Below are 12438 nucleotides of genomic sequence, written 5' to 3' on the forward strand. Positions count from 1 at the left end.
CGGAAGAATGAATATAAGTGGTCGTGCAATTTACGCTGGCACCGTAGTTCCCTGTTATTCATTCATGGAGTGGCGGAGCTTTTCGCCGCATGTTTGTGTGACCTTTTTATAGAAGATAACGTAGAGTAAGTAAGCGACTTATTGATCTAAAGGAGCGTTCAAAAATTTAAACGTAGAAAGGTACCACTTTCTGTAGAAGAATGACCCCAATGGATCAATAATATACGAAATTTATTCGTGCAACATTTATCCCTTTGTGATTGGATGCCTAATTGTCCCAAGTTTACCGCAAATGTTGCTCCACTGTTAATTAATTAAGGCCTTCTTTCGCAGTAGAAAAACATTTGTCTGCATGCCTACCGCATCTTAGAGGTCATTTACTACTCCTTTGCCTTTAATGTCAATATCTTTATTATCAAAGCTATCTTGGTACTCGTGATAAGATTTTTTCCTTGCCTCTTGTACTTACGGGTTAGCGTAAACTCGCTGGCATTGGTATAAACATCCCCGTCGATGGCGCTAGTTGTTCATTTTGGAGTACTGGATGCTGCTTTTGTAGTTGTCATTATGGCCTAAACAGCAGCATCAAATTTGGCAACCGTTTGTGGTTCTTGTACTTCCCATATTGACAGAACTAATAACTACAATGTTTTCTTTTTTCTTGAGACAATGCACAGTTGTTATTCATTTTTCTTTGTCACTTGTTCAATTTTTCCGTGATCCCTAAAACACATAAAGGGGAGAGGGAGGGGTATGGTTTTCACAGTGAAAAAAATCGTTTCTCATATTTTTGGCGATACGGAGAGTAATGGTCTATTCAATTAATTTTCATATAACAATGCTAAATTTGAACAACTTGTTTCTTAATTTTCATTACGAAATGTTGAAAATTGGGTGAACGACACTGAATATCCGGAGGCACCTCGAAAAAAACGGGAATAGGGTCCTATTGTTTTGATATTATGCACAGTTCTTCTTCACACAATTCTCTAGGTAATAACAAGAGATTTTTTTTTACAAAACTATGATTATTATTATTAGCCGTCTTTTTTTTTTAGCAAAAATCGTTTTTTTTAATTCGAAGTGATTCAAAAATTTCAAAAATTGAAAAAAAAACTCTCATTGTTATCTGGAGAATTATGTGGCCAAATACGGGGTAATATTTCGAAACGATTAGTCCAGCAGATTTTGAGTTGTTATGTGAAGAGAAAAACAAGTTTTTTTTTGAGTCCGAGTGAACGAAAACGCGAGCGAGGGTTGACCGAATAACCTCCAAGCGGGTAATGCAATGGCTCATTTTGTGCTAACGCATTGAGCTGTATCAAATAATATTAATTAATTAAATAAAAAAATCGAAGAATTTGTTCTCAGCTAGTGAATCCAGTCTCATTTTTATTTTATTTGCCGCTCCATGAATTCAGTATTAAAATTCCCATTGCGAAGTTCTAAGTTTGCGATTTCAAAATATTTATCTAGAATAACTAAAATGTCCACTTAAATGAACCTTTATTTTAAAAATATTGTTGAACATTTTCTCAGAATATAAATTGCGAGTTTAAAATTCTCGACAAACATATGATTACGGCCTAAAAGCCAACTGTCAAAATCCACTTTGAATGCAAATTCCAGACAAACCGTTACACGCCAATCACAGATGTTGTTCGTAAACGAAAGAGAAAAGTTTTCTCTTTCATAAACTGTAGTGAACTGTGTTCGACTAGTAACGGTTTGTCTGGAATTTCCATTCAAAGTGGATTTTGACAGTTGGCTTTTAGGCCGTAATCATATGTTTGTCGAAAATTAATCCATTGCACTTCGGATTTATGTTTGCTTTCAACGATCAACGACACTGGTCACGACAAGCGTACAAAGGAAACTGCGCGTAGCGTGAAGAAAACACATACCCGAAACGATCTTGTGCGCTGCACTATAGAAGTCGCAAACAAAGAAACGTTATTGTTATAGTGCGTATTATGTACCTTTTGTATATTGGTAGTTATTAAGTAACCCTTTTCCATCCTGAGTATAACGAGTGGACCATGCATTGTTGTTTCACAGCGGTCATTGACTTCAAAACATCTAGAACTCATCCACCCATGCGAAAGAAGCGATACTTGTTAAAAGAGAAAATGTATATCGCCAATTATAAGTTACCCTTATTCAGCTTTGACAAGTATAAAATGTAATAGTTGTACAATTTCAAAATCGTTTCACACTTTATCAATTCATATACAATAACAACACGAACAACTTCGTTGAACATGATAATGTTAAGGTTAAACCCCCTGTATATGGTGGATAGTCCAGTTAAGGACCCGACTTCAAGATCTATCTTCGGGTACACTTGATGGCGCATCCCACTGATTAGTGTCGCACAACGGAGAAGTGGTTTTCGTTGAAGACGATTCTTGGAGGAGTTTTTTCATCGGTATCGCCAATGGTGCGGCCTAAATGTTCCATTCTTTCTTTCGTGACCCTGAAACCAGGTACTCCCCTCCATGCTGTGCACCTATGACCAACAAACTCCAAAGGCCAGTTCTGTGAATAAGCTGAAACCGTGCTGAAACCCTCACGAAAAAAATATCAAATACAACCAAAACAAACATCATGACTGCGCCACCTAAAATTAAATCACAGACGATTATAATATAATCACCAACATCGGTTAAACCATCAACTAATATTGAATCATCAACGAGTACAGCCAGCGCTTCCGTGACAACGACCAGTACCGCTAAACAAGATGCAGACAACGAGAAAAAACGCTTCACGATCGCAGTCAGTAAACCGAAGAAGCATATCAAAATAATCGACCGCGGTCTTCAAGTCGTGTAATTTTTTTTTCTAATTATGGTAAAGACTCACGACCCCGTTAAGCTAACGTATTCATTCGTGTCAAATAAATTTGAACATATCAATAAATTTTCAATTTACTGTCACTGATTGCACAAAGAGAAATTCTGTTTGATGTCTTAGGGAAATTTTGCTGGTCTCGATTTGAAACGACCAATACATCACAACCTCAAGTTGGGTTTCAAAATCCGCATGATTTGGTAATCGTATATGATAGCGGTGTGATGTCATCTCGAAAAGTCACACTACAGGCTCTTCAAGGCAGATACAATCCTCGCTAGAGTGGATAACAAGGTGTATATTTACTGGTTTACTCACAACACCATATATAAATTCTGAATCCTTGAAGAACAGCGTGTACAGTAATGTATTCATATTGCTTCCTTGCATGACTCCTGATTTGTTTCTAAACTGAGAAAAACACGCCAAGACCTATCATTTTGCTAGACAATTAAATGCCTGTCAGTTAGAAGGCTTTTTGACAAGATTATATGATGGTCTTTTCGACTGAGGTCCAACTTTAAATTGGTCTCGTTTACATTTCACTAATTAGGCAAATTCCACGTTCCACGAGAAGCAGATTCCTCCTGCTCATCTCTCAAGGTCGTCCCAGCTTCCATATTGAAATCTGTATTTTCGGGAAAACCAACCACTTAGAACACTTTGGTTTATTCGTCATAGATCTATGCCACCATGGCGATTAAACTGCACACTGAAATATGTATCAAATCCCTCTCCTAGAAGGCTAGAAATGTAACCGTGCAAGTAAACAACCTAACAGTAGCCCCAAACAACAAAAATCTACAAAATCCGGGTCCGTTTGCTGTACGGTTAGGAGCTTACGAAACTCGATAGATATGTCTGGATTGACGATGAAACCTATGCAAAAGCCGGGGTTTGAATTTTACAAATCTGGTTTCTAGAAGATTAAAGTTTGTTTTTTTCGGATAAATTCTCAAATAAAATTATGGATTTGGCAAGGGAATTGTACCTGTGGCAAGCAAATCAGGATTTTTGTGACCGATAAAACTAATAATTGGAAAGTATATAGGAGGGTGTGCGTCAACAAATGGATTTTACCCTTTATTAAGTCACATGATGGTTTAGTTACGTTATGCCCGTGCCCCAGTTCTGTCCAATAGAGACATTTTGGACGATACAGAAGCGGAAACTAAAGATGAAGAGAGCAATTTATCAGTGACATTGGTCGGACGAAAAATTGGTGGAATTAGCTAACTGATGAAGTTGTGCACCCGTTGATAGGCGGCGAGTGCAAGAATTTATTCAAAATAAAGATGAATTAATTGTTGCAGTTATTGATTTATTTGACGTTTGCTTAATTGGAATCGTAGCCGAACTTTTGCTTTCGGAACTGAAAATTTATTTTATACTATCAATTTCGCGTGATGGATCGGGATATTTCAGAAACTACAATATGAACTATAAATTAATTGTACGGGTGTAAAAAATGGCCCTAATAATTAAGCGTTTAGTAGCATGTTGATTAGTTGTTTTAAAAACTATCACATAATTTCAGTTTGATACATAGAATATTTGATAAATATGCAAATATTTATGAAATTATTCAGTAATTAAAATTGTCTGTCACTGTAAATTGGCTAGACATTTGCCCCATAATGAGTATTATAATTAATAGTTTTGCACTTCATTGATTACAACGAATCATGTATCGTGACATAACTCAATCTTTCAAATCATTGGTCCAGTCTGGTCTAACTCGGCCAGATAAGGATACTTTAAGATTGAAGATCTTTGATTACTTGTACATTGTGCAAAGGCAAAGAACAATAAGTATGTCATATTTCTGCTAGGTGAAACTACACCGTAGTGGTAGATGTTAAGTATTGACGTACGTCTGTTCGTGGGTACAAGGACAATGACAAAGATGGTGATTTGAGTTTTGAACAAACTTCTTCTCCGGTGTTCTTAAAGGTATTTCGAGCGATGAGCGCTTGTTATTGCCCAGACTAAGCTATATACGCTAGAACACTAGTCAGTACTGTAGGCAGACGGCATACCGAAAATCATCTAGTATTGTAGTTTTTGCATCATTATTGAAAACACCACTGGTACGCGACCAGAGCAACGACTGCCCCTAGTACCTAGGAGACGGCTTGTTGGGCGTGAAATTTAAATAGATGTAATATCTTAATCGCTTGAGAGATTGAATAATCTTTACAATCATCAATGTAATTATCATGTGCTCTTCCTGGGATATTATAGCCCACAGATAGCTTTGAACGTTCAAAATCATGATTTTATTGATCATGTTTTGTATGCTTAAGGGGGATAAGGGTTTCAGCGATAAAAAAATGTTTTTTTATGCCAACTTTTTTTTATAAATTTGGGTGAAGCGAATTTATCGAAACTTTTCAATAACATTCTGTAATTTTTTCATGCAAAATTATCGGCAAGCGACTCGGTGACTTTTTGTTTTAAATGGAAGTTAACACCGCAAATCGTGTTTTTTCCACAAACATTCCACAACAAGCTTCGTCACCGAGTCGCTTGTCGATACAGTATATATATATATATATATATATATATATATATATATATATATATATATATATATATATATATATATATATATATATATATATATATATATATATATATATATATATATATATATATATATATATATATATATATATATATATATATATATATATATATATATATATATATATATATATATATATATATATATATATATACATGTATACATATATGGACATAGAAGCGTGATATAATCGAAACATTACTGTATTTTTGCATGGAAAAATTACAGGATAATATTGCAATTGCAATATAATATATAAAAGTTTTGATTAATTCACTCTACCAAAATTTCTTAATAAATCGCACAAAAAGTGCTTTTTTACGCTGAAACCCTTCCCGAGCAAATACTCATGGGTTCAAACACCACATAGTTCCTTGAAAAGACCTTAAACATGGTCCGTGCCAAAAGACACCATAAAATGGTTTCAATAACCCATAAATACACCAACATGTGGTATTTAATATGGGATCTACTATGGTAAATTAGCCCTATTTTACTATTTCTCCTTCTTGGCCCAAAAACTTTTTATCCTCAAGCAACACAATGTAACTAAGTAGTTCGAATTACTACATTCAATTACACGGATGTTATTAAGAGAAACACAACGTATATTTCCAGCCTTCAATTGTTTTCTTATCTTTTCAATTGCCTTTACAAAATATCCCATTTTGGATCCCATAAAATAAAATACGATATACTGGGGGCCTATTCTCACAGTCACGTCACCTAGTGACTAGAAGGAAATTTTCTTCTAGTTACTAGGTGACGTGACTGTGAGAATAGAGCCCTTGATCAATCATTGTTTAATCATATTCATCGAATGTCACTCTTAATCTGTTTCGGGATAAGGACTATAGGGACCCCTTCACTCAATAGTACCCAATTGCCCCAAACGGTCTTAAAATGTTCCCTAAAACTGTTGTGTCAAATAAACAGCCTGAATAAAATAACACCTTTAAAATAGTAAAAACAATGGACAATAATGAAAAAATCACTCACTTTTCAGCAGCGGCAGATCACTCATGAAACCGGCATTCTCGTCTATCACCGGATTCTGGCCGTCATCCACCGCACTCTGTAGCGCCTGGTGCAGCGACAGTGGATCGTGTTCGTGTGCTCCAAGCCGCGTACCTCCCGCACCGCTTCCAATCGAGCCGCTGTAGTCACTTCGTCGGTCCGAGTAGGGAAATCCGTGCGAAAGTTGTGTCTGTGTTGAGGGGGATGAATGAAAAAAGAAAAAAAAATATATATTATCCATATAATTATGTATCATACTATAGCCAGCATGGCTTAGGATGGAATGCTCGCTGCATACTGGCTGGATTGAGATAGTCAAATTATCCTCGGGGCTTGGAAGAAATCAGTAGGAAACAATTTCAACGATCGAAGATTTTCGGCAGTAAAAACAATTCCGACGAGGAAAGTATGTGGCAACTATGCCTCTTTCTAGTTGTCTATCAGCAAGAAGCGAGGAAACAAACTCCAAAAGTCTGTGAGAGTGACGACATGCGGAAGGGATGCTTTGAAAGAAGAAATTTACTTTCGAGTTATCTTAATTTTCTTAATCGTTTTTGATACCATTTTTTCATTGTTTGGACACTGATTAAAGCGAGATAAATTCAAGGTTCCCAATTATTAGGTTTTTGACCACCGCTTTTTTAATCATACATTATTTTGCTCTACCCCATCAATTGTCCTGGGCACCGAGAATTTAAAGCGTCTTTTGTCGGAACAGAAGGTCTAATTTCCATACGGGATTGTTGTACCTATGATCTGTCTCAGCTTTTAAACTTACATAGCTCATATAAAATTAATTTATTTTTGGGTTTAATACACGCATATAGTGGAGTTCAGCCAATTAGCAACTAAGTTATTCGCCGCTAAATTCTTCCCTCTAAGCAAGTCAACCACTTACGAGATTTCAACCACACCGTATGGACTAGTGAAAGGGCAACATTTTGCAGATTTGATCGATAAACATATGTTTATGAATTTTCCGTCGTTTATAATACGCCAAATTGTTGACATTCCGCTCCTAGCTCGTTTTTCGGAGCTCATATAGGTACGGGACTTGTCGATGGAAACATTCTACCCTCGTCGCTTCTGGTTTGGTTTGTGTACTGGCAGCGCGACAACAAAACCATTTCGGATCGGGCTAAATAGACGAGGACGAGGGAAGTTTTTTGGCATGCGGACACAGTGCGGAGGAAAAATGTTTCTCGGTTTAAAGGGGTTTGGCAGGCGGATGGGGTCGAGAAGCTGCGCGGATACGGAAGCTTGCATCTTGTGAGTTATGATGCGAATATTTTCTTCTGAACATTTCGGCTGTTTGTTGAACGTTGCTGGAAAGATGCTGCTGCTATTGTTATCGTTATCTTACAGGAAAGATAAGATGCTAAGCGAGCGTTGGCATTCAGTATGTTTAGAGATTGTTGGAAATAGTTGGGCATGAAGTTTATCAACAACAGGAATATGTGGAGAAATACCTATCTTCCCAGTAGGGGTAATAATTAGGGTCGCTGGCGAAGATTGTTGCATACATTCCGAAAGAATATAAGCAGTAAATTTCTTTCGAGATGTACTATTTTTGTTCAAATTTCGTTAAACATGACTTTTAATTTTCAACATATTCAATTTCATTTAAATAGTTGGAAACAGAAAATATTTTAATCCAATTAGACTGATTGCCATTGGGTATCCTAAAATATGCTTCGAAGACCTTTCATACACTGTACATTCCAAGATCAGGTTGTGGTAAAATATTTAATCAAAATACGTCAGCAAGCTTTCCCTACTTAAACATATCGTTAAATTCTTATAATATCCGGATGTCATTATTATTCTTAAAGGAAATTGTCGAGAAGAATTAGGCCATTAAGGGGTTACATCACCGTAGAATTTTAAATTATTCAATTTTTATTTAATGTTGGAAATGATTCCAATGCAGTACTAATTAATTTAGGATTTCCTCCGCATATTTTGAAGGTTCAAGATTGTAAGTAAATTAGTTTGAAATACAGTGTAGACCCGATTTTATCAACCCCCCATTTTATCAACCCCCAATTTTGCCTGCCCCCGATTTTTTTTTTATCTCCGATTTTATCAACTTTTGGATCTGTTTGTCAGCCTCGCATGAAAATCCGTTTGATGGGCTCTAGAAGATGAACCAAGACAAATACGAGTAAAACCTTTCACGAGCACATTTTTCTTAAATATGCAAAATATGCAGAAAATAAAATTTTTATTTTTTTAAATTTTGTACTAGAAGACCCTCTTAAGAGAAAATTTGTAAGGGCAGTGGGGAGTTCAGAACGGGTGCGCGACGTTTGGCATAAATACGTTAGGCATAAGTACGATAAGCATAATGGACGTTCGGCATAATGGACGATTGGCATAATGTACGTTAGGCATAATGGACGATAGGCATAATTCACAGAAATATAAAAATAATCGCAAGGCTTTTGTTAGAGATTTCGCTTGTTTTTTTCAGGTTAAGTTTTCTATACCATACCTTCGCATAATTTTAGCGAGAGACTCCAAAATAAAAAAAAACCATACGAGATATTTAACCCTTGTAAGTGTAGAGTTTTTTCTATTTTTTCTGTAGACGAGATGAAGAAAATTCAGTTTAAATTCAAGCAAATTTCTAACCATTTAGATATATTACCAATTTTGATAAAAGCAAAATAATGAACAGATGTTAAATTTTGGATCCAATGGAAACCGGCAGTGCAATGTACAGGATCAACATTAGGCTACGGATTCTACGTTGGTGACGATACCTTTTTCGTTTCGGAAACTCATTACATTACAGGAGTAAACTCTCTCACATCAAAGAGTTTCCGTAGTTCCATTTATGATGGCCTCGAGAATACAATCATTGTGCTTAAGAATATGGGAGTTAATCAATATAGAACCAGCAATATTCGTATATTCGTTGAATGAATAATAAAATGCATCATTCTTTCTTTCATGAGCTGTTCTTCAAGGTTATATATTTTTTTCTTGGACAATTACACCTTACATGCATGAAGGACTAATCTAAGTTAAATCTTACTTTCCCAACTTTTTTCTAGCGTTGATAGGGTTCAAGAAACACGAAAACCCCGCTTTGAAAAATGCTTCTTTCGCAGTGCTGGAAGCTGCTCAATATTTACCTTCCGGTGTTCAACACAATTCTCCCAGAAAACTATCAATATTCTATATGCTAGGAAAAGACAGTCGAAGACGGTGCAAATTGATACGCTTTATCAGTTTTCAATAATAATGGAAAATAATGAAGATACATAAAAATTTCATCTATCAACGCCAACTGTAAATATCTGTGGTGGTACTGCTCCAGCAGAGTTAAATCAGACTAATAGCAATAACTTCAGTTCTAAATTTTAAGTCCCAGATACTGGTTTTCCTTGTGTTTGTGAGTAAATTCTGCTTAAAGCAAAAGTTTTAGCAGTTTAAAAACGTTGTTGTTTACAAACAACATGGGCATGAAGTGGTTGATGTGCTTCATTCATTCCTAAATACAACATAGATTGATTTTAAACGAGAATTATTAGCCTATTTTTGAGATGCGCAAATTGTTCATTCGTTCATTCGATGTGCATTCGTTCTGCATCTTTTATTTAAGTGAAGATTTCTTGAGGTATATACAATAGATAAAAATGTTGATCGAGTTTTATCAGCTTCCAGAGAAATTCAATAATTTTCAAACATTTGCGCTCTTACCACCCGAGTCTGTCACCACCAAAAAGTTATTTCATTAAAGGATACTTCAATATGATAATTTATGACTAACGTCCATTATGCCAATCGTCCAGCATGCCTAACCTCCATTATGCCTAACGTACGTATGCCTAACGTATTTATGCCTAATGGGGTACACCCGTTCAGAACATACACAGAAAAAAATATTTTGTAATTTTAAGTTTATTTTCATGCACATATTTGGAGCATGAATATAAATATAAAATTGAGTTCCACCACAAATCCACACGACTTGTCGTGCTTTCTTCAAGGAATTTAATCATAATTTTACACGTTCATTGACAATTACAGTTTCATTAAACGGAAAACCAATGCACTTCAGTGTATTTTTACTCCAATATTGCTGTAAAATGAATGGCATGTAATATTACACGTATAAAAGTGTAAAATCGTATGCTTTTTGATGCTCCAATTAAGTACATTGATTTTAACGTAATTTTCAATCAAAATTTTGATTCAAGCTTTGTATGTTTACATTCGGATTGATTTACATGTCGTTTAAATTTCATTATTTCTTGTGTGTAGTTTTAACATTTTATTACTACCATAAACATTGGTCGATTATCAATTTTTGAACTGGTGTTTGTAGAGGACATCTTAGTACATACACAGGCTGAAGCAATTTGAAATAATCATTATCGTGTTCAAGATATATTTTTACGCAGCAATCGATTGATGTTATCATAGGCTAGAACTTTTAAAACATTTTTTTTTAAGTTTAGGTTCTCAAAAATTTGTGAAAATACGTGAAGCTTCAGAAATTTCACTTATATAGCAAATCTTTACAATCTCATATATTAGTCGATTGCAAACAGTGGAATACCTTTTTGAACTTTTAAGTGGCCTTAAAAAGCGCCATTTCGTATTTTTCGTAGTAACCCTGTTTTCAGTTTTGCATAAGTTTGATCGGGACTTAATGTGCAAAGATTCATCTAGAATGAGGAAATACATCACAACAACAAAAACTCATTCGGCCTGGTCGGTCAAAGTGCTGCAATGTTCTGAAACATAGCCCGTCTCAGAAAATACATCTCATTAGATGCTTATTCTAACTGACTTTTTATTTTTATATAAAAATAGTGAAAACTGCAAATTAGGAATCGAAAAACCTCAATGGAATATTCGAAGGAACCAATTAAAAAAGCTGGCCTTTTTCAATGTAAATGTAAATGGTAAAACTGTATGAAAGAAGAATGGGTATAAATGAATAAAATGAAAATTATATGAATAATTTAAAACATGGGCGAAACGGAAAAATTTGATAAATTGAAATTGTATGGAATGAGTGGAAGAAATTGTAACAATAGAGATAACGAGAATAGAAAAAATGACAAATTGGAATCAAGAACAAAATGGAAAACATAAAATAGTAGTAAAAGCAAAATGATATACTTCGGTAAAAACACGAAATTGAAAACGAAGTACAAATTAAAATAAAATGAAAAAAGATATGGAGAAAAATGGAATATAGAGAAAAGGTACAATTGTAATAAATTAAGTAAATAAGCAAATTGGAAGAACTAGATTAAATGAAAATAACAACAAACAAAAAATGCGGAGTGGCAAAATCTAGAATTCCACCTAAAAATATTTAAAAGGTCAATAATTTTGTAAAACACAGAAATGACAATAATAGTTTAGTTCGATAGCATATTCAGAAGAATTATAGTAAATAATAAGGGTCATGTATTCGATAAAAGATTTCTAAGCGAAACATAACTCGTATTATGACCTACAAATCTTCTGAATATACATTGAGCTATATCTAATCTACATATTGAGCCAAATCTAACCATTATTCCACAAAAATGTAAAGTTTGTGGGAATCGAGTACTGATACACAACCATGCGCTGCTAGGCCCCATGCAAAACTGACTCAAACATCACTGCGTTAACTTCTTTTAACAAAGCCGGATTGACTGGCAGTTTTCGACAAAGTTGTAGACAATTATATTATCTTTCTTATTACAGTGATAAAACGATGCATACAGTGCCAGCTAGCGGCGAAAATGGGAGCTAGTGCGTCTTCTCCGTGTAAGTTGTCGAAAAATCACATACAAACTTCAGGCAAGTTGGTTCGGTAGCTAGACTTTTCCGATTTGGAGAAAGTACTCTTGGTGCTACTACGAATCAACTCAGGGGTGCCGGTTGAATTTTCAAAAAAATATTTTTTTTCTGTATAGTCTAATGTTAGATTCGTGCCTAGCTGATCACATAGGGATTGCAAAGTGGTC

At 35.1% G+C, this 12438-nt stretch overlaps 1 protein-coding gene across 8 annotated transcripts in view; it reads right to left on the reverse strand.

Moving 5' to 3' along the window:
* Positions 1-12438, reverse strand: part of LOC131693780 (transcription factor AP-2-epsilon) — a 402059-nt gene that overhangs the window by 3944 nt on the left and 385677 nt on the right. For all 8 annotated transcript variants that reach the window (XM_058981904.1, XM_058981906.1, XM_058981903.1 and 5 more), the window contains one exon: positions 6440-6647. In XM_058981904.1, the coding sequence (XP_058837887.1) occupies positions 6440-6647 (208 nt within the window). The remainder of the gene's footprint in view (positions 1-6439; positions 6648-12438) is intronic.

This window comes from Topomyia yanbarensis, chromosome 3 (assembly GCF_030247195.1).
Source record: "Topomyia yanbarensis strain Yona2022 chromosome 3, ASM3024719v1, whole genome shotgun sequence".
Classification (NCBI taxonomy): Eukaryota; Metazoa; Arthropoda; class Insecta; order Diptera; family Culicidae; genus Topomyia; species Topomyia yanbarensis.